We start from the raw sequence: 18,382 nt of genomic DNA on the forward strand, positions 1-18,382 counted from the left end.
TTACCTTACCCAACTAACCTGTGTAAATGAAATCTTATGTTATCTGCTGCATAGTATTACTGTCCTCAAGTCGCTCTCAGATCTTGGACTTAAGTAATTGTATCAAATATATGATTGAATATTTAGTTTATTATAATTAATGTTTTAATTTAGCAGGGCTATTTGCTAAACAATCACATTCTGTTAGAATGCTTTACTTGAGAAGATTACGGGTACTTTAAAAAAGATAATTAATGGTCCAAGTCAGGTGGAATTAGCATATCCAAAAGAATGAGAAAGGAGTGGTTGATGACTGGCAGGTGAAGAAAATATTCTAATTACTCATAAGCATACGAACTCATTTTGATGAGAGGTGTACTGCAGTATGCGTAACCTATGCACAAAATTACGGGCGACGACAGCTACACATATTTAAAAAAGAAAAATGCCTGCTCGGCAACGGTCGCTTACTTCATTTCTGGCCCTTATTAGTTATAGCCTACCAAAAGTTATCACATAACTGAGAAACAATGATGATAAAAGATATCTAGTATCTATGAATTCATCTGTCATTTCAAAGACCGTTAAACACGTCTTGGAATATAGGGTAAGCGGTTTCTTTGAAAAGTCTTCAATTCTTTATGTTTAATTATTAAGCCAAGCATTTTTAAATGCATCGCAAGTTCTTTAATGCACGTGCCTATAAATGTGACGTGACGCACAGTGAAAATAATCTAAGTCGTGCGACATCACCGTGACAGCGTAAATAAGTTATGCCTGTGATGAATAAGATGTGTCAAATTAATTAAATGCGTAAATGAGGGCAAACATATGTTGCTTACGCAGGTGTTTGTATGAACATATAAACATTTATATACGCTCTCCACACGTAAGCGTTAACGGTATCAAGTACTTTAACACAGCTCGGATAGTGTTTGATAAGATAATGCAGGTATGACTCTGCGAAACTCACAACCGCAGAAAAGGCAGTTTTCCGTGAAATGTGTCATCGGCCTCGATGCTTATCTGTTTATCGGTAAAAGTATAAGAGCAATGGTGGAATAGTAGTACTGGATCCTCTTTAGACCCCAACTCCTTGTAAGTTCTATTTGTTTTCCTTTCCCTGATTTCGTCATCTATTGTCGTCATGTGATAAGAACGCGGAAAGAGCAATTCCAAAACAAAGTGACTGAAATGACTGTCTGTGATTAATCTGATAGGCTGAGGCCGTCCATTACTAGAGGGAAGGGTCTGCATACTTATGGTGTTGTTCAGTGCAATATTAACACTTGTGATCATCCGGAATGGCAACGACAGACCACGGCGAACTTCTGACGAAGTTCGAGGAGATCTTCGGAACTGTTGTCGAGCACGAAGTGATCAAAATGGTACTACAGAACTGTGATTGGAACTCGAGCAGTGCGAAGGAAATGATACTGAGCATGATCGACCCGGATACGTTACCGCCCCACATCAAGTGTGGCGTGACAGCTGATGCCATCCTCCGTGGCGGGAATTCGCTGTTGCCTGGTTCCCCAACTCTGGGTGACCATGAAAGGTTTCGGTCGAGAAGTCCCGATGATCGCGACCGCAGGGACAACGATTCCCACTCTGAAGGGGAGGACACTGTGGTGGCTTCTCATTCGACGACGGAGTCCCCCACCGGTTCCATAGGGCTGCCATCAGAGTCGTGTTCAGGTAGGGCCAACCATGTCAGTTGGCCATCGCAGAGGCCAAGTTTTAGCCGCAACAGCGCATTGACTCCATTTGCCATGGCACAAGGGTCCTATGTTTCGAGTGATACTCGTTGGAACTCGGGACCAGCTGCACTTGACTCTATGTATAGCGGAGACGAAGAGGCTGAGGCTGTCAAACTGTCTGGTCTTTCAGGGTCGGAGAGTCTGTCGGACAGGGAGAGTGATTTTTCTCTGCCTAATTCACCGTTTAAACCGTCAGCTCCCCAGCCTGACAGTGCTAACAGTGTGCTCCCGGACACTGCCAGGTGGGTTTTAGCACCGGAGTTTGTACCGAATGCCCTACACCCAAACAGCAGCAACTTGCCGTTGTCACCAAACTGCTCGCAACCTTTTGTTAGGGCGCTCATGCACCGAACCAATGCTAAAGGAAGTAAAAAGGACGAAATTATTGGCAAAATAAAGGAAGGTGTGAAAATGATAGTGTTAATGAGAGGTCTTCCTGGAAGTGGAAAGTCAACTTTAGCCAGAGAAATTAAAGGCTTTTCAGGCATAGTTCTTTCAACAGATGACTATTTTATTGATAAAAAGGGACGGTACGTATATGAACCCAGCAAAATATCCGAAGCGCACAGTTGGAATAAGAATCGAGCTCGGAAGATGCTGGAGGAGATGAGGTCACCAATTGTTATCGACAATACCAATTTACAGGTTTGGGAAATGAAACCTTATGTACAATTAGCACTGCATCACGGATACGAAATTGACATCCTTGAACCAGAAACCTCGTGGAAGTTTAATGTGAAAGAACTTGCCAGGAGAAATTCCCATGGTGTTCCTAAAGATAAAATCAAAGAAATGCGGGAAAGGTATGAAAAAAATGTAGAAATAGAGGACATAATCGCATCTGTACGTGGAATCACAGTGAATAACGACCTGCAGGATGATAATTCGCACAGGAAAAAGGAAATGAGTCCGCAGAAAAAGACTGATTGGCCTAAAACCTTGCCTGAAAATGTAAACTTAGATACTGAACCACAAAGAAGTGACAGCCAAAGAATCACATGTAACTCTAAAGGTGGCGATAATGGTCGCCATTCTGATCGGTTGGGAGTAGAAAATACAAGAAAAGATGGAACATCAAGCATTGGGATTTCTGGGGACGCTCTTTCCGAGTTGCAAAAGTATGGGAATGGAGAGTCGGATGTGGATGATGCAGATGTGGTAATTGAAAGTTGTGAAGATATGGATAGCAGTTTTGGTGCAATGGCCAATAAAAGTTCCAAAACACGTGATGAAACACTGCGTGTTTCTGAGAAACAGAGTAGTTTGGATCATGAAGTGAGAGATTGCCAGCATGAAACGGTTAGGAATGATAGTGTTGACATGTTAAGTGATTTACCCATTGAAGGACAAAGTGATGTCGATAACCCAGTTCTCAATGCGGTAACAGAAAACACGACAGGTACTCGCGGGAACGACGACCTACAGGATGAAGAGAAAATCAGGCTGTTAATAGAAGAGGCAAATATGGATACTGAGGAAAATATTGAAGATTGGGATGATTTAATAAAAAATGTCAATGAAGAGGAAATTAATGATGAGAGATTTAATGAATTGGTTCATGATCTGGGAACATCCATCAGAACTGAACTAGATAAGGGATCCCAAGGACTGTGTGTAAGCAATGATGCAGTAAGGGTTTCTGACAAGGAGGAATTTGATGATGACACTGCAATGTATGAACTTTGTAGCAATATTGAGGAGCGACTTGGCAGTCTGTTATCGTCAGTTATAGCAAGACCAAAAGGAAGTGATGAACCATCAAGTTTGTTTAGTATTATTAATGTAGATAATTCACCATTTGATATTGATAATGGTAAAAGGAACAACATTGGTGAAATGTCTGTGGTCAGTGAATCACAGACCACAGGAACTTTTGAGGTGTTAAGTGATAACAATGATAATGTTATCAGTAAATGTGATGAAAAGTCTTGTATTCAATCAGTCATGAGTGAAAACTGTGATAGTAGTAGCAGTAAAGTTATACAAGAAGGTGGCAGCTCAAAGATGAATACAAGTGGTATGGCAAAGGAAGAGTTTGGTCAGTCAAGTCTTTTAGAAGGTACAGAAAATCTTTGTCCAGTGACTGCAAATGCAAAATTTCTGCCTGAAGATACCAAAGAAATTGTTACCCTTGGTTCTAGTAACTTAATTAGTAAGGATATTGATCCCATTAGAACTGATGTGCCTGCAGACCAGTGTCCTAGCAGCTTAGCTTTAACTTCGTGGGATTGTGTGGACTTGAATGAGGGTGAAGCAGTGACAAGTTGGGAACAGAAGAAAGAAAATGTATGCGAGGGTGATCTAACAATGCCCAAACCTACAAGAGACCGCAAGAGACCGTCGGGTGACCCCCAGAAATGGATGGGAGCTGATCAGGAAGATAGTTCCACCGAAGACCAAAATTCTTGTTCATGGGAGCCCATCCCAGATGGCGCTGTTGCCTCCTGGGAAGATGCACGTACCGTGAATGTTGCCAGTAATGTAAGGAAATTGCAGTCGCACACAGGAGCAGTACCAAAAGTTAGGAAACAGGACATGAAGCAGATTTCTTCAGTTACAGGTTCGAGGTCAAATGACAGTCCTAGTCCTAAGCTTGGAGAAAGTCATAAATATGTGTCTCCTGTTGTGTCCAAATCATCATTTACAAATATAACTAGTGATGAGAATGTGATTCGTGTCAAGCAAACACAGGAGAATGAAACGCAGACACTCTCGATTGATTTTCAAGCTTTGGAAATAGATAATAATCTGTATGAACTTAAGATTCTTTATGGTCAACCAGATTACATTCCTGTGGATGCCACTGAAACAATGCCTCTTGATAATGGGCCCCTGACCCGAGGAAAATTGTCTTTGGATAAAGGCACCATGACAGAAAGTTCAAATGATGTCACAGTAGCAAAATCTTTGAGAAATCTAATTGCGTTTTTCCCAAAGAACCCAGAACCAGGATTAAGAGATGTTTTAGAGAAATGTAATTTTGACTTGGATTGGGCAATGAACGTTCTCCTTGACAGTGGATACGAAATGGCAGATTCTGTAGATGTATGTAGTCAGGAAAGCTCAGAAGAATTTGATGATGTAGACAACACATTTGAAACTGTTAATGTTAGTAGTAATGTCGGCGAAAGGTTAATGGATGTGGACACCCAAGAAGAACCTGTGGATTTGCCATTGGAGGAGAAGAACAGGAGACTGAGGCAGAGCCAGACTACAGAAAGTCTTGCATCTAAAAAGGAAATAGAGAATTCCTTCATGTTCCCTGAATCTGTAGATGACAGAGTGACAAGGCTGACAGGAAAAGACTTTGGAGAACTAAATGTGCACAAAGTGAAACAGAAGAAGTCCAAAAAGAAACACGGCAAGAAGAAGCACTTGGAAGCCACTAGAGAAAGCATCAACTGGGAGGAAGGTGAAGGGGCTCAGTTTGTAACATTGGTGATGGATCCTTTATTCGCTTCTCAGCTGATGAGCATGTTTGGACCAATTGGGCTGTGTGGAATGAGCGGAGATATGGCACCAGAAGACAGGAGTGTCATTTTGCCTTTGGAGTTTTGCCATCAGATACATAAATATTGGACGAAAACATTAGATGGTAAGTTCAAACATGAGGGTGAAGTTTTGGATAGCCTAATCAGGGAGGACGAGAACCTTGCTCGCCGCCTGCAGGAAGAGGAGAATCAGGCGAGTGAGAACATCAGGTACGATGAAAATTCAAGTTCCATGGATAATGCAGATAAGGTGTTCTTGTTAGATCCCCCTGAAAATTTACGGGAAATAATGGACCTAGAGCAAGCTCTGTGGGAGAGTCAGAATGATAAAAGCAATGGCAACAGCTCTTTCCTTTCATCCCAACTCAGCCTGCAGCGACTGCAAGCAGAATATCCTCACGTGGACCCAGAAGCTGTGAAGCAAGAGTTTACTGAAAGTGGCTGCAACTACCACGAATCTGTGAAAAGAATTTCCAGTCGTTACGGCAGTGAACCGGGGGTTCCCAAAACTGTTGTGTCACCTGAATATGTTCTTCAGTATGAACAGCACCTTCTTCGAGCAAAGGAACTGAGTACGTCCCAGCAGGAGCCTGAAGAAGAAGAGTATCTTCATGATGAGGAAATCCAACCTGATGATCCACAGGTAATTTGCCTGAGTTTATGCTTTTGAGGGTCTTAATTTTGCATTGGAACATCCAATTCCTTTTGCTACCTGTAACTGTTCAGGTAAAGTCATAAATGTTTCTTTGGATTGGTTGCTAAGGTATGAAGATGTTTGAATGCCTCCATTCTAAGACAAAATTAAGGAAATAATGAGGATTATCTTAATATTTCAAGGTTAAATGCTCGTTTTGTTCTTAAGGAAGTACAAACCAGAGCCTTTTATGTAGGAGCATTTCTCTGCCAGGGCTGGAAATGGTCATTGAAACTTGGTAACAAGTTAATTAACCCTGTTGTTTTTGACACATTAACATTTATGTTTGTGGAAAGTGGCAGTGACTTGAGTGTTAGGCATAAAAATTTTTATATATACTGGGTTTTTGTTCAAAGGTGAGTAGTTCTGACAATTTCAAGGCAGACTGCTCAGTTTTGTAACATTTTGCAGTTGAATGATTGCTCTACACAATGGCATAAAAAGCTCCCTAAAATATCTATGTAGGTGGAATAATAAGTAGAAATTACAAGAAAATTTTGCACTTTCACCCCAAAAAATTTTGGCAGGAAAAAATATTTGCAATAGTTTTTTTTTTTATCTATAGCACACCCAGATAAATTACCAAGTTAATGCAGTGCAAAAAGTTGTAATTATAGCAAGAAAAAAATATGAAAAAATGAGTGACAGAGTACAGTAGTGTCACATTCTCTGTAAGAAAAGGGAGAGTCACCCACGCGATAAGCACAGAAAACTTTCTACTGTATACCTTTTTTTTTTTGTTCAAAGACACATTGCTCCAACATATTTCAGGGTAGACTGCTCAGTTTTGTTTCATTTTGCACTTGAATGATTGCTCTGTACAATAGCATAAAAAGCCCCCCAAAATAACTTAATGTAGATGGAACAATGAATATAAATTATGAGATATGAGAAAATTTTGCACTTTCCTCAAATGACAAAGCGTCACGTTTTCCATAAGAAAAGTAATACGTCCAAAAACTCTTTATACCAAATTATTTGGGATGAATTTTACCTACTGTTAAAATTAGGTTATATCTCCGCACCAATAGGTGAGTCGGCGCTCAAACAAAAGATCGAATGGCTGTCCAAATGACTGTCTAGTACACCTGTTCTCCATCAGGTGTGTTTGGAATGTTTTAGCTCTTGTCAGAATTCTCGTTGCTGCCATTGTGTGTAGGTCTTGTTGGTATTTCATGGCTGTTTGCTGCTATCATGGTACTGTACATTTATTTTTCCTTGGATGCCTCCTTGGGAATCAAGGCTAAGAATGTCAGGTTCTGTAGGAATGATTACTGTGTTAGCAGGATGTTGATTTTTTAGGAGATACACACTGTTTATGCTGGCTGCAACGGTATAAAGTGTGAGCTTGAGAACAGATGTGAGGAAGTAGGGATTTTCAAGGACTTTCTGCTTAAGTTTGTTAGTATAGGAAGAGAAGGGAAGCAGGTAGATTGCAAAAGCAATTAGGTATGTCAGGTTATCAACCTGTCATTTCTCCCCCTTCTCCAGGTCCTTTGTCTGTAGTTATCCATACTCAGTCTAGGCTTTTCCTATGCTGATGCTTTAGTTCGCACTGAGGCTTCCTCTTTAGCGCTGCCTTCCGCTCCCCTTTCGGTTCAGGAAAAGCGCGTTGAGAATTTAGAACAGGATGTAAACCTTACTTTGGTCAGTACAAAGTTTGTCTGAATTGGTTAGGGAGCCGGTCTGGGTTAGTGTGCGATCTTTTCATGTTCCCTCATAAGCGGTGAGGAGTTAGTGCCCTCTCCTGTCTGCAGCCCGGGCCTAAGACTGCCCTGCGACAGATGGAAGAGTCCGCTGCCAGGGAACTGGGCTGGTTCTCGGGCTGGTGTGGTTCTGTGTCCTCCATCACCTGCCTCTCCGTTTTTCATGCTCATGGTCTTGTATAATGTGTTAGCCGAAAGATCATTTTGGTAAACGTTAATCTTCGCTATGTATGTGACTTCTGCTGTCATCGGCACTTAATATGAAGTTGTTAACACCCATAGGACTAATTATATAGGCATAGACAGTGTTATTAAAAATAATGTGTTTGTGGTGAGTTTTACTATTCTGATGGTATGTCGACTCAGTTGATTGTTCAGCCAATCTCTTCATCTTTTGCTCATTTTAAGTCATTGTCTGCTAGCCTATTCCTCTTTCTCCGTTGAAATGCACTTGTTCGTTCTTTACATGCTTTTTCTTCGGGTATCAGCAAATCTCTTACCAAAACTACCGTGGTACAGTATCTTCTATTGTTTCCAAGCTAGGTAATATTCTAGCTATATATGTATAGCTTTCTAAGGATGTGTCGTATGGGAATGCTCTCAAGTCTGTTGACTCGCTTTCGGACGAGGCGGAAGAGTCGTTGTAACTTCTCTTCCCCCCGCCTCCCAACATTTCTCATATTCTTTTGGCACCTCATTTTCTTTCTTTCAACTGACGTGGGTGGACTCAACTGAGTCGCTTCAGACTCCGCTTCCGTCTCCCTTTCATCAAGTCATGGATGTGATGCAGGTACTTGGCTGGTGTTGCCTCCTGCCGCCAGGTGTCTCCTTGTCGCCCTCTCGCGGAAGAAGAGTTGAAATCGGAGGATCTCCTTCGGTTTGATCGACATTTGCTGGAGCATTGCACTTTGCTTTATCCTCATTTGGAAAGAGGCCACATAGAGAATAGGTCTCACTTGTCTTCGTGTATTTTGGTGCCCTTTAGTATTTGGAGAAGAGAACCCAAGTTTTTGCCTTTAATTAGAGCCTGTTTCATAAGTTTTCCTGTACTCGGGCACACAACGCTCCCTTTAGGTCTGCCGGGGCTTGTCTTCTGGTCTTTTATGAAGTTGCGGAGCATTGCCTCTTGCGATACAGGTGCTTAATCGGCACTTAAACTGTCTTCTGTAGATTCGGTTTTCTTTTCTCTTTCCTGTGAAGAGACAAACTCTAGACTGACAAGTGCTTTGGACATGCTGAAATGGAGTCTCAGTTTAGATTGCTGAAGTTTTTATCTTTTATTGAACTTTTGCTCATTATAATGCCTTTTCTCTGCATCACCTTACAGAGGTTGAAGTTCCAGCTTAGGGAGTTTGTGAAGCCAGCTTTTAGGGTTTTTTTTATCACCAGCGGGTGTTTAGTGAGGAAGAGTGTTAGTTTTTAACTCATTTCTGATTCTGCAGGCTATTGTTCTCACGCTTATACTAACTCGGTTCGAAAGAAGTAAGAGCACTGATGCTCTTATCTGTAGTAAAGGCTTATGCTGCACAGGTTAAGGCGATAAGGGAGGGTAAATTGGTACAAGTCTTGTCTTATACCTTTCAGGGATAAGTTCAGCCCTCAGGTTCTGGTAGATGGCCAATTGCAAGCCTCCTGGCATGCCGGGAGAGGATTTAGGAGCAGAACCTTACATGGTGGAGGTAGTAAAGGAGAGTTATGATTCCTTTTAGGTTACCTTCCACTAGTTTAGTAGCTATTCCTTTGTCTTCTACAGCTGAAGTCTCTCTTTCTTTAGTAGGAGGTTGTAAATTAGAGAAATGAAATCGACCAGGCAGTAATTCACCGGTATTTTACCTCTTGACTTTTTCCTAGCTCCATAAGCAACTGGAGATTGACTACCATTGTTGGGCACATTGAGACTGAATAACTCTACATGTCTGTCCCCATGCTTTTTTGATTTTTCAGCATGGCTTTAGCGACTTTCCAAAAGAACAATCAGATGTTTTAGTGGACGTGCAGGAGACATTTTCCTCATACCAGTACACCCTCAGTCATGCAAGTTCCTTCTAGGTGTATTTACAGGGGAGGTCTAAGGTGCTTTGTTTGGTGTTGATTTTTTTGAGCAAGAAATCTTTACTACTGAGTCGCTAGTTCAAGTTGGCCAGCTCTGTCGACAGTATTCCAAAGGCCAAGGATCTGTTGCTTCACCTGGCTCAGTCTCTGTGGACTATGATTTTCAGTCACTTCTCTAACTCCTCCTCCTTCTTATCTAGTGATGTGTGGATGATACTTGAAATTTGCAGGCTTGTCTGTCAGAAGACAAGAATTTTAGCTCTGAAGGAAGCTTCCTAAGTGGTAAGAGATTTCTTTATTAGGAAACATGGCTTCACTGGAGATTTTGTCAGAGTAATCAGGCTCAGTTACAGTACAGTCTCAGCATCAGGACCATCACTGTTGCCAGGCTCTGTAGGAGGGATGCTAAAACCAGTGAATTCTTAAACCTACGTCCAGGTTTTGTTTTTTTCCCTCTGTTGTGCAACACGTAACAAAGAATTTTGAATAGTGTCAGTAGTACACTTACATACAACATAGAATGATCAAAACTACACCGGACACTTGCATACATTGTAGAATGGTCAGCACTACCCTGGTAAAGCTTAATAGATCTCAAGGCAGTGGAAAGACCACCAAAGATGCCTAGCAGGTTTATCCCTGGTCAGAAACAAAGTCTAGTGGAAAGATTGCTTTATGGAGTGAAATTAACAACATGATATTGGTTTGATAATTCATTGTGCGGAAGGACAGTGTTTTTAGCGATTGGGGTTTCAGAAAGAACAAAACTACCCACAGAGTGGCCGTTACATCTGCAACTTTGACAGTTGCTGTGGGATTAGAGGAGCGCTCAAATGTAGACTTAGGGGCCTTCGGGCTTGGGCATTGGATCTGTTTCTTTAAGTTTGGCCTGATTCAGACTCATAGGCCTTCCCCCTCTATCTACTCTAAGGAAGTATTGAGCAAGTTTCAAGTTCAAGAATTGCTCTGTGACTCCTGTAGAGGCTATAGTAGCCTCAGAGCAAATGATTTTTGAACTTTCTCTCTCAGTAGATATCTCTGTTATTCTTCCTTAAGGGGAAGTCGACTCAAACTACAGAATTCCATGCACTTCCACTAACTTCTGCATCTCACACTTAGTCGCTTGGAGATGCTTGACTGTCTTTTCCCAATAAGGGGATTTTCAAAGGTATCAGGGGTTCTATCCTTAATTAATTGGAAAACAACTGAGGCCTTGTGTCAGAGGCAGGGGTTTGTGTATTGCTGAGGGTGCCATTCCAGAGGAATTTTCACCACCTGGAAATTTTTAGGAAATGGTAGATAGGAATAGTAAGGAGAGTATTGAAGATCAGCTCGAATGAAATATAGCTTAAAGATAATGGGTAAACTACCAAATAAAAACAGTATGCTCCATTAAGTTGCCATGTAGATGCTGCGGAGGAATAGGAGTGAGTCAGTGCTATGTGCTGATCAAGTTATCAGATTTAGTTATAAGAGATGCTCGGGATTGAAGCTGAAAATGTTTAAAAGGATCAGACATGGAGCGTAGGGAGGAAAAAGACCTTTTGGTCGACAACGGGCCTTAAGAAAAGGCAAAAATTTTGTTCTCATTGGAAAATGTACTGGACTTAAAAAAATAACAGGAACAGACTAGTTGGAGAGGAGAGAGGTTTTTTTGGCTGTTAGTAAATAAGATTATCCCTTTAATTACCGGAGCAAATAATTACGGTGTTCAAACAAGCCTCTTAATGTACTACTATATTGAGCAGGTGCTTGTGCAATTACAAAAAATATGGCAGATTTTTAAGATAATTTGCATTTTCATAAATAAACAAACCCTCAAGTGACCTTAGATGACAGCTTTGTAACATGATTTTCAAATTTGGGGGCAGCTGCTAGTGCTGGGTTTTAGGAACACCAATGCACAATTGTGTCACACATGTTCATCATTACTTTTCCTTTGACAACAGGGCAACTGTGGGATGGTAAGTGGTAGGATTATGATAAAAGACTGAGGGTTTCTGTATTCAGGAAAAATGCAAATTATATCATGAAAATTTACCATTTGTCCTTCCAAGGATACAAAACCACGTCTTTTATATGGAGACATGCTCCTGAGGCAGGAGGAATTGTCTTGATCATGCCTGGTGATGAACTCCCACCCGGAAATGTCAGCTTCCCAGTCACTGTAATGAGCAGGGTAAGGATGACTCCTGTAACCTCCTGTCCATCCAGGTATGTGTGATGCTGAAGAAGCAAGGCGCTTCTTGTAAGCTCCCTCTAGGAAAGAAATTAGGATTTATGATTCCTTATAAAAATGAAAGACTGGCTTGGAATGTAGCATAATGTCAGGAAAACCCAGATAGACATCATTCTCTGAACCAGCTGTCTTGGAAGAGACCAGATATGATGGATGTAATTGGTACGAGTGTTGGTTTATTGCAAGTTCTTACCTTTGAAGTTAACTCACCTGACTGCGAACCAACACATTGTGCAGTAAGTGAATGCTAGGAGAATTATATTTCAGGTAATGGAAGGACTCAGGAGAGAAATTCCAGCTGTATGCTAATTAAATGTATTTGCATTAATCAGAGTACTGTACTAAGTTACAGGGAGCCACACACGCTGGGCTCTGGGCACTTTCAAGTTAAATTATACAAGTGGCAAGGTTAAGAGTGCCCCTCAAATATGGAGTAAATAAGGTGAAATTTACACTCAGGAATACCTGATTGATGGACATATGGGCACAGTGGATACAGAGGGTTCTACAGTGGTTCACACACCCTTTTCTGTAATGTATGGAACAAGGAACGCAATCACGGGTTAAGTCAAAACACGGTCTAATTCTTACAAGGGAATGCTGAAGGCTCAAGGAGTAACGTCAAGTTATGTTCAGTTAAATTATTCTTTACACTGATAAAATGATTACCAACAGTGTTCAGGGTCTAGCACAGTGCAAGGAGAAAAGGAAAAGGAAATTAGATAAGATTATACATAAGATAAAATGACTGAACACTCTCCACAGCACAGTACCTTATTCCTTAAGCGAAGATCCTTGGTTGCAGAATAAATGGCTCTGAGACAAGTAGGACTTTCTACACATGGCACTCTAAGAGATGTGAGAGTAGCTCGGTGACAAGGGCCGCACAGTTGCGTGTAACTTGGTCAGTGTTCTAGCTGGTTCTGTGGTTGGTGACCCCAGGTTGTGCTTATGTGACCACAGTTTTCTGCCGGTGTTCATCGCCCTGAGCAGTTCAGGCGTCCTGGCTGTCATGGGTGAGTCCCATTAATTCCTGCTGCAGGTCATGCATGTGGGCACCAAGAAGTAAGGTTTCTGTTTGAGAAGAAGAGTCTTTCAGCAAGTGAAAGCCATAAAAACAGGTAAAGGCAGGCCCCTTGAGGTAGCTTAGCAAGTGAAAGTACTGACCCTGATGAATTTAATGGGTAAAACTTAATTAACAGGGAGCCACTCCTTAAAACGCTCCGTTTCTCAGTAGGGTAGCATAGAGGGCTGCGAAGAGGGCTGCAAAATAAAAAAAGCAGAAAGCAGTGTCGCTGGGGCTGAAGGTACACTGTAAAGGACCTACAGTGTATGGCATTATAGCATGCCAATCAAGGAAGGAGGCTAGAGCTAGGGTTTAAGCAGAGATTGCTCAGGGCAGAGGCAGTTTTTGAGAACTTAATCTGCATGAAACCTTTCAGGAAAAAAACTTGTAAAAATGTCATTAATGATTAATTTGCTTTGTACAATGTGAACCCTGGGTTACAGAGATTATCAAGAACTTTTGAGTCAAACTCTTGGCATTACAGTATACTGTATTTTTGGTTAACTAGTGAAGCTTTAAATGGAATTATGTTCAGGGTTCAAATAGGACTTATCTGTTAAAAAGTTGTGGAAGGTTGTCATGTTTTGTCATGTTCAAAGGGCTGTTATTCATGCATGTCATGACCAGTTGTTTCAGTGAGTCATTCTCCTCTTAACTTGGTGTTGAAGTGAATGCCATGTCAAACAAGCAGGGTTGAGCTTGAGGCCAGATGGGATGCCAGTAACTAATGGGAAGTTTCCCAAAATGTTATAAAGTGCAGGTAAAAAATGACTTGAAAGCTTTCTAGCAATGTATTGTTTAAATCTGATAACTATCAAAGAGTACAGTCATCCCTTATCATAGCAGAATCCTTGTACACAGATTTGAAAGTACGTACACTTTTGAAAGTATTAACAAGAAAATTTCCAATAAGTACTAAAACACCCCACTCTAGATTTGCTACACTCAGAGCACACAAAGAATGGAAAAAATCCTTAATATTTCAGAAAAATTCATAGAATTACCATAATAACATATGTTGCTATGATATAAACAGGACTTGAAATGACTACTGTTACATAACCAACTCCTTACTGAAGACACAGCTACAGCCGCTGTTATTATTGACTATATATTACAGTACAAACAAGGAGAGAGAGAGAGAGAGAGAGAGAGAGAGAATGTTTATTCATGTACATTCTGTTCAGTATTGCATTTGCCTGTAATTCCACATTGATAGCTTTTTTTCAGGTTAGTGAATAAAAGCTGTCTAGCAGTCTTGAATTAATTAAAAGTGGCAGTCGCTACTGTACTTTATAGTGTATGCTGTGTTTGCTACAATGGTCACATTAGTCTGGAACTGGCACAGACCTTTCTCAATATTAATTCTATAAATAAGTTCAACATTAGCCATATTTGCAGGAGGTTTACATTGCGTGAGGTATTGAAAATGACAAAGAGATGATTTATACTGTGTACTGCAGACTGGAAGATGTTTGTAGGGTATGTATGTGTATGCAAAGACATATAGTGTATTACAGTACAGTATTCCATAGATGGAATTTGAATTAATGCAAAGTTTTATGCACATGGGTGGTGTTGGAACCAGATTCTTTTGTAAGTCCAGTCCCAACTGTACTGTACAGTATACTGTACACCTAACGGGGTCATATTACTTGCTCAGCACTGCAGTGCATTTCAGAAAGAGTTTTGACTGAATGAACTTTGACTGTGTAAGACCGCATAGCTTCCAAGTTGTTTTGTAAACTTGATTAATTAAAAAAAAATTATAACTTTTTTATGTCAACATTAAAGACCTTGATTTTTTTTTCAGATGTATCGTGACGAGGCACAGTTGCATTACCATCAGAGGCAAGAATTCTACCGAAAAGCCCAGGAAGCATACCGCAAAGGGATGAAGAATGTGGCAGCCTATTATGCTGCCCTAGGGAAGTTGCACGCGGAGAAGCTGAATGAAGCCAACAAACGAGCGTCCTTTAAAATTCTTGAGGCTGTTAATTCGAAGAACAAGAAGGATGCAAATGTGTTAGATCTTCATCTCCTACATGTACCTGAAGCCTTGAATGCCACGAAGGCCTTCCTCCTGGAGCGGGAACAACTCTTAATGGCCAGAAACATCAACCAGTTGCAGGTGTCTTTGATTACCGGTCGCGGGGCTCACAGTGTAGGCGGTCAGGCCAAGTTGAAGCCAGCAATAAGGGATTACCTCCAGAAAAAGGGATATACGTTTCATGAGGGGAACAGTGGGATGTTTGTGGTGACTATACAAAGGTAGAGCATGAACACCATTCAGGACCTGTGGGAGATGGTTAACAAAGTACAATCTCCTTAATGTTTTAGCAATAGAAGAGTTCAATAATGATATAAATTCATGAAAGTTTTAAGATATTTTAAAGTTTGACATTTCACTTGTGGAAATAGACATTCTGATTGAGATGTTAGATTCTTTAATCCAAGCGTTGAGGTTGAGCCTGCCGTCTTTTACATAACTGCACGTACAGGAACGAGGAAAAGTTCAGAAATATCCTTTGACATGTCATGGATTTTTTTAATATACTGTAATGTAGTACTGTATAGAATATTTTAATTCACAAAGCTGTTATCACTGCATACTGTACAAGAGCTGTACTGTTAGGTACAATGGACTTTCAAAGAAGTCAACTGCCGAAGAGTACAACATGAAAAATGAATTTCTGCAATATTACACTGTTTGTAGGGTTTTTTTTTTTTTCACAAATGTGACCTTGGATCATTTTGAGTATTTCTTGACAGGGATATGACAATGGTGATTTTAGTAGGCATTATGTAGCATCTCATTTCACAAAGTACAGTGGGTGTATTGTGCTTGCCTGAAGACTGTTTTATGTTGCTTTGTTTAAGTTAATTTGTCCGTGTCCAAGAGCCTTGTACGTAGGTTGTGAGAGCCTTTCACTTTTGCATTAAAATTATAAGTATTATTCAGTGCTCAAAAATATGAAGAGATCTCTGGTGCTATGTTTTATGTTAATGCGTAAGATGTAGTTACGTTCATAAATGCTTTCTAGGTAAATTGTAAATTTTAACAACTTTTATTCGCTTTTTAGACCCTATTGGCCGATTAATGATGAAACCTTGAGTATTCTACTTTTTTTAAATGTTTGTAATCTGTCCTTGTTACAACTGATTTGTTGTACAATAGAACTGGTATTTTTATATGTGGTTATTACCATTTTGAAGTTTTTCAAATATGTTTGTTTATACCTAGATTGTACAATGAGAGTTTTATGAGAAATATATTTTGTCTTAGTTAATATGCTTAATAATTCTATGCAATTCATTGCACTTCCTTGCAGGTTTTGATATTTGAAATGCTGTGTTCGTACAAAAAGAGAAACCTTGCTCTTACTAAAGTATGTCAGGTGTACTTGGTCAAAAGAGGGTGTGGGTAGGGTGAAGCAGAGATGCCAAACCTTCTTTCCTCATTATGCGAATCAGCATGAAACATATCTGGTAATAATTGAGGGCAATTTTGTAACTAAATATTGCTAGAGATAGCATATGAAAATATTAAGACAATGTGAATGGCTAAGTTCAAATTCCACAGATCAACATGACCATTCTGCTCTTGAGTTCTGTGTATCCTCCAATTTTGTCCAGCTAACTGAGGAACTCGTGCACATTTCTGGTAATAGAATAGACCTCATATTCACAGATGTTCTGCTATTGTGAAGTCCAAGGTCTGTGAATATGTAGGCGCTTCTGATCATTGCACCATTGAGATGGACATGGCTGTCAATCAGTATACTGTATTCCTAATTCCACTGGGAAAAACAGTCTGGTTGAAATCTAGAGTCAACTGGGAACGCATATTTGAAGCTTGTAGGCACTTAATATTTCAGATGCTATATTAGACCCTGATCCCAAGAAGTTTAATGAAATGCTGATGGCTAATTTAATATGTCCCTTTAAAGGTCATCATTGTGTGATGATACATGTAGACAAGCCTACCATGATAAACAGACCAAATTCAGCACTTATGGAGACGAAATCGTTCAAATGAAAATTACACCATTTTTGTTGAGTCTTGCCGTGCTGCAAATAGAACTTACCATACAGCCGAGAGAAATTACAATAATTCCTTGAAGAGGAAACTTGAAGGAATTACTCAGCCTCATCTGTGGTGGACAAAATTGGCATCATCTATCTTTGGGTCAGGCTTGTCTTACATTCCACCACTACTAACAGATGATGGTACAGTAGATTGGTTATGGCCCTAGGGAAAAAGGTTGAATTGCTTCATTAAGCTTTTGAAACTAGGCAATAAGTGGAGGATGTCCCTCTCCCAGATACTTGTCATCCTGAACCTCTTCTTACAAAATTTGCATTTTGCCAGGGATCTTAAGAAAATTCTGGATAATCTTGATAGCTGGAGTGGAGAAGACCCTGATAGTTTCTTCCCTTAGTTTTTTAAAAAAGTTTGTAACATGTTGTCTTCAAGATTAGTAGATTTAATAGATCTTTATGTCGACGTAGTATCTTTTCGGGTGAGTGCAAGCTTATAGTAATACAGTGCCTGTTCTAAAGAGTGGCATATCTGCAGACTGCAGTAACTGCAGGCCAATCTCTATTCTTTCTGTGCTCTCCAAAGTTGCTGAAAAACTTATTTTTAAGCCACTATATATGTATGTTGAATCTAAAGGATTGTTAGCTGATAGTCAATATGCATATAAGAAGCAACTAGGTACTTGGGATGCTCTTTTAGGCTTTACATGCCATTTGCAAGGGAACCTTGATAAGGGTTTTGAGTGCAGAGTAATTCAGGTAGATTTTAGTGCTGCCTTCGATTTAGTAAATCACAAGACACTTATTTATAAACTTCAGAATCTTGGAGTGGTTGGATATGTTTTAGGATTACTTCAAGATCCCCTTACAGGTAGGCAGCAGAGGGTTCCTGTGGATGGGATCTTTAGTGAACTTGGACCTATTGTGTCTGGAGTTCCACAGGGTAGTGTGCTTGGTCCACTGTTATTTTTAGTGTACATTATACAAGTGACATGGTTGTTGGCCTGGAAAACAAAATTGTTCAGTATGCCGATGATGCAACACCTGCGGGTGTACAGTAGTAAAGTCTCCACTTTTGAGAAATGAAGCTGCCCTCAGCCTCAATAGGGTCATGGACCGGATCAGGGAATGGCGTAGTTGGTGTGGTATGAAGCTGAACTCCAGTAAAATGAAAACACTATTGATTAGCAGATCTCGCACTGATTTCCACCCCATCCTCCCCTTCAGTTGGATGGAACGTTACTGAACGAGCCTGGTGCTTAAACTATTCTAGGTGTAACCTTTGACTTGCATCGAATGAAAGTTTCAGCAAATGCCACACGAAAGTTAGGTATTGTTCTTAAGGCCTCCCTGT

The 18,382-nt window shown here is 40.4% G+C and overlaps 1 protein-coding gene across 1 annotated transcript; it reads left to right on the forward strand.

The window, feature by feature from the left end:
• The first annotated feature begins 958 nt into the window (after window positions 1-958).
• Window positions 959-16,277, forward strand: LOC136830278 (NEDD4-binding protein 2-like). The gene is made up of 2 exons (XM_067089658.1): window positions 959-5,873; window positions 14,801-16,277. Exons 1-2 carry the CDS (start codon window positions 1,284-1,286, stop codon window positions 15,260-15,262), a joined length of 5,052 nt encoding a protein of 1,683 aa, XP_066945759.1. The 5' UTR covers window positions 959-1,283; the 3' UTR covers window positions 15,263-16,277.
• Window positions 16,278-18,382: the final 2,105 nt, after the last annotated feature.

Source organism: Macrobrachium rosenbergii, chromosome 46, assembly GCF_040412425.1.
Source record: "Macrobrachium rosenbergii isolate ZJJX-2024 chromosome 46, ASM4041242v1, whole genome shotgun sequence".
In the NCBI taxonomy this organism is placed as follows: Eukaryota; Metazoa; Arthropoda; class Malacostraca; order Decapoda; family Palaemonidae; genus Macrobrachium; species Macrobrachium rosenbergii.

Coding starts and splice junctions, on each gene's coding strand:
- LOC136830278 (XM_067089658.1), top strand. CDS start 1,284: ATGGCAACGACAGACCACGGCGAACTTCTGACGAAGTTCGAGGAGATC. Junction 5,874..14,800: donor TCCAACCTGATGATCCACAG/GTAATTTGCCTG, acceptor TTTTTTTTTCAG/ATGTATCGTGACGAGGCACA.